The sequence below is a fragment of the Cariama cristata genome, unplaced genomic scaffold, assembly GCF_000690535.1.
Source record: "Cariama cristata isolate BGI_N322 unplaced genomic scaffold, ASM69053v1 scaffold39698, whole genome shotgun sequence".
In the NCBI taxonomy this organism is placed as follows: Eukaryota; Metazoa; Chordata; class Aves; order Cariamiformes; family Cariamidae; genus Cariama; species Cariama cristata.
In genome coordinates this window covers 18,356-21,443 of record NW_009632338.1, presented here as the reverse complement: position 1 = coordinate 21,443, position 3,088 = coordinate 18,356, and the positions used below count along the sequence as shown (strand labels likewise).

The 3,088-nt window shown below is 37.1% G+C and overlaps 1 protein-coding gene across 1 annotated transcript; it reads left to right on the top strand.

Annotated features, from left to right (window-relative positions):
* Positions 1-388: 388 nt before the first annotated feature.
* On the top strand, positions 389-2,873 carry LOC104166406 (myosin-IIIb-like; the record flags this gene model as incomplete). Its single annotated transcript, XM_009706308.1, has 3 exons — positions 389-495; positions 870-916; positions 2,233-2,873. Coding segments are annotated over 3 exons (290 nt in total), but the record flags the coding sequence as incomplete, so codon positions are not given.
* Between the last annotated feature and the right edge of the window lie 215 nt (positions 2,874-3,088).

Genomic DNA, 3,088 nt, shown 5'->3' with positions numbered 1-3,088 from the left:
TTTATTACGGTCTACTGTAGAAAAACGGTTTTGCTGCTGCTGAGTGATATATCCTAGCTAGTCACAATATACCTCATTTCCTGCTTAGATAACAGAAGATAGGAAGATAAAGTGTGAAAGGAATAAGGAGTTGTGTGATATAGATATTTGAAAGACTAAAAAATGTTATAAAAGTTAAGTTCTGCTTAAAAACTTGTGTTTGAACTAAGTTTCAAAAGAGAAAACAAAGATCCTCACGTTTCTGTGTGCTTACTTTAGATGGGACAGACTTGCTAAAAAATCCAGGACCAAACAGGACAGAAGAAAAGACTGTTTACAGACTAAAATACGCTAAGACGTTCAGAGCACCTGGCACAGCTTAAAACTAAATTGTGTTATCTTGCTGTAGGTTCAGAAAACTGTCTTGAACAGAAGCTGAGAACACCTCGTCGACGATGTCAGCAGCCCAAAATGCTGAATAGCCCTGAGGACAACATGTACTATAACCAGTTAAATGTGAGTTCAAAGTGGCAATAAAGCTGTTTTACTGGCTTTGTTTCCAGTTAATAATTCTGTTATTAATACCTGTTTCAGCCCCTCCAGCCCCACCCCCACGTTCTTCTGCTCTCGTCTTGAACATGTGCTTATGCTCTTTATCTGTTGCTTTCATGTCAGGATGTCTGCCTTCACGGTGAATAATTGATGTGGTTTATCAAAGACGAGCAAGATGCATGCTTCATCAGGCTCACTTGAGCCCTTTGATCAAAAAAATTATGCTGTGACTTCTGATATTATCAGCATCTGCTTGCATTCAACACAAAATCACTTTGAATTAAAAATTAACGACTTGCTGCTTTGCTTTGACTGTGTGTTCTTGGCCCTCTCCACAGGGAACTCTAGAATATCAAGGGAGCAAGAGGAAGCCAAGAAAACTTGGGTAAATATCTATCTTCTTAGTTCTAAGCAACTGTAAACAGAAGAAGTCCTTTGTGATATTACAGAATATGCAAAACTTTCTAGAGAGGTTTCTAAAAATAAACAATTAACATATTTCTGTGCCTTGACGTTGGACATTTTCTGCAGAAGCAAATGTAAAACTTGCATGTACTGCTGTCTGCAGACACTAGAACTGATTCTTACAAAATATGCTCCCTATCTCTCTCTGAGTACTACTACTACAAAAAAAAAGTTTTCTTCATGTTTTTAAGTGCATGTAGCACTAGCGAGAGGTGCCAGATGAAGGATGTTGAAACTGAAGTGCTTTGACCTAGAACACGGATGGAAGCCCTGCCAGCTTTTCAGCAGTACACTGGCAATAAGCTTCAGCCGTCCTGGGGGAGCACATTTTAAGAACTGACAGAGAGGCCACTCAGCCCAAAAGGGAGTTGCTCCTTCTCTGTTAAACTGTGTCAGTTCTCATTGTCACATGAGCAGTTATCACCTGGTGATAGGTGGAAATCACTGAAAACAATTTACAAAAGCCAGGCTGGCTACTATAGAATTGCCAAAAATATTTAATTGACTGATCACATGAACCTGAGAGAACTGATGGATGCTTGGTCATGCAAATGCATCAACTCCAAAAATATACAAGAACTTTCTGTATTATTTCCTCTGTTTTTAATTAATCTTCTGAATATAACTGTTTGAATAGGAGGTCTTTGAGTCAAGGTTAAAGCCTAACATTTTGCAGGACTGCACAAGATTTCGTTTATTTTATCTCCCTCCCCTAGTTTAAAAAAGTATGTATTACTTTTCAGGGAATAAAAACACTAATATGGGACTGCAGTGCTCATCATACACCACAGGAAAATGAAAGCCCCTTGATGTCTATAGGACTTTCCCCAAAAATTGGTGATGTGGTCTTTGGCTTGTATTCACAGCAAATCATCAGCTGAAATACATTACCAGAATCATACTGTACTTGTGGAACATATACAGACAAAAAAGCCACATTTCTCAAATGAAGTGCCCGTTTGGTGCAAATAGTTGGTCTACCATTCTGTACACTCAAACTGAGAGACAATATTGCATTTCACTGATCCTCAGAACCATTCAGAATATAATCATAAAAAAGTAATAGCAAAGTGAATGTATAAAAGCTATGTCTTTCTCATCAAATCATCATGTCTTTTATTTTCCTTTCTTGTATTAGCACTCTTCATTTTCACATCCACAGAGAAGTTTCTATTTCTGGAGATATTGACAGAATTAATTTTTTAACTTAATAAATGTTGTTTGTTCTCTTTCAAGCCAAATCAAAGTGCTGGATGGAGAGGATGAGTATTACAAATCATTGTCAGCTGTTGAATCTATCCCTGAAGATGACAGCTTTCTCTGTTCCCCATCGCCTCCTTCTTCAAGAGGTGTGTCTTTTGCTCAAAGCTGAACCTCACCTACTCTATTGACTAATACTGGTAAGAATATTGTCATGCTGGTAATCTTTTCCAATTAACTTTGTGCATGTGTGTGTTTATGTAACATATTAAAAAATACAATTTCAGCTAGTAACTTTCTTTCACTAATTTAGACCAGGTTTTGCAGCTGTAAATTGTCCCATTTAGTTGTATTTCTATAAGCAATTCCGGTAAAGGGGAGCAGCACTACCTGTATGTGTTGATGTTGGTAATGGACACGTTTCTTTAGCAGCAAGGTTAATTTATATGGTTCCGACTCCTTCTTCCCTGCTTCCCCCCGGCTGCTGTTCCCACCCTGTGCCATCCCTTCTGTTGTGCTGGCACAACTGCTGGTAGAGCTGTGTGAAAAATAAGATCAAGGAACTGAACTGAATTAAAAGAACTCTGTACTAAAAATTTTCATTTGGGGTCATAGTGAAAATGTTTTGTATTTCATTAGACTGGTATTAAACATTATCCTTTATAACTTTCTGTGCTGTGTATGGCTCTTAACACTACAAAAATAAGGAAGTAAAATGAGAGTAAAATGATCTAAAATAGTAGTTGTGTCTCAATTTACCGTGTAAATATTTTTCTTATAAAGTATTATTTTTCCATAAGTTTAACTTGAAGAATTCTTTCAAATATAAGAGGCAAAACAGTTTTAAAGCTAACATTTCACATACTGCTTCATATAGTCCTTGTGACTAAAA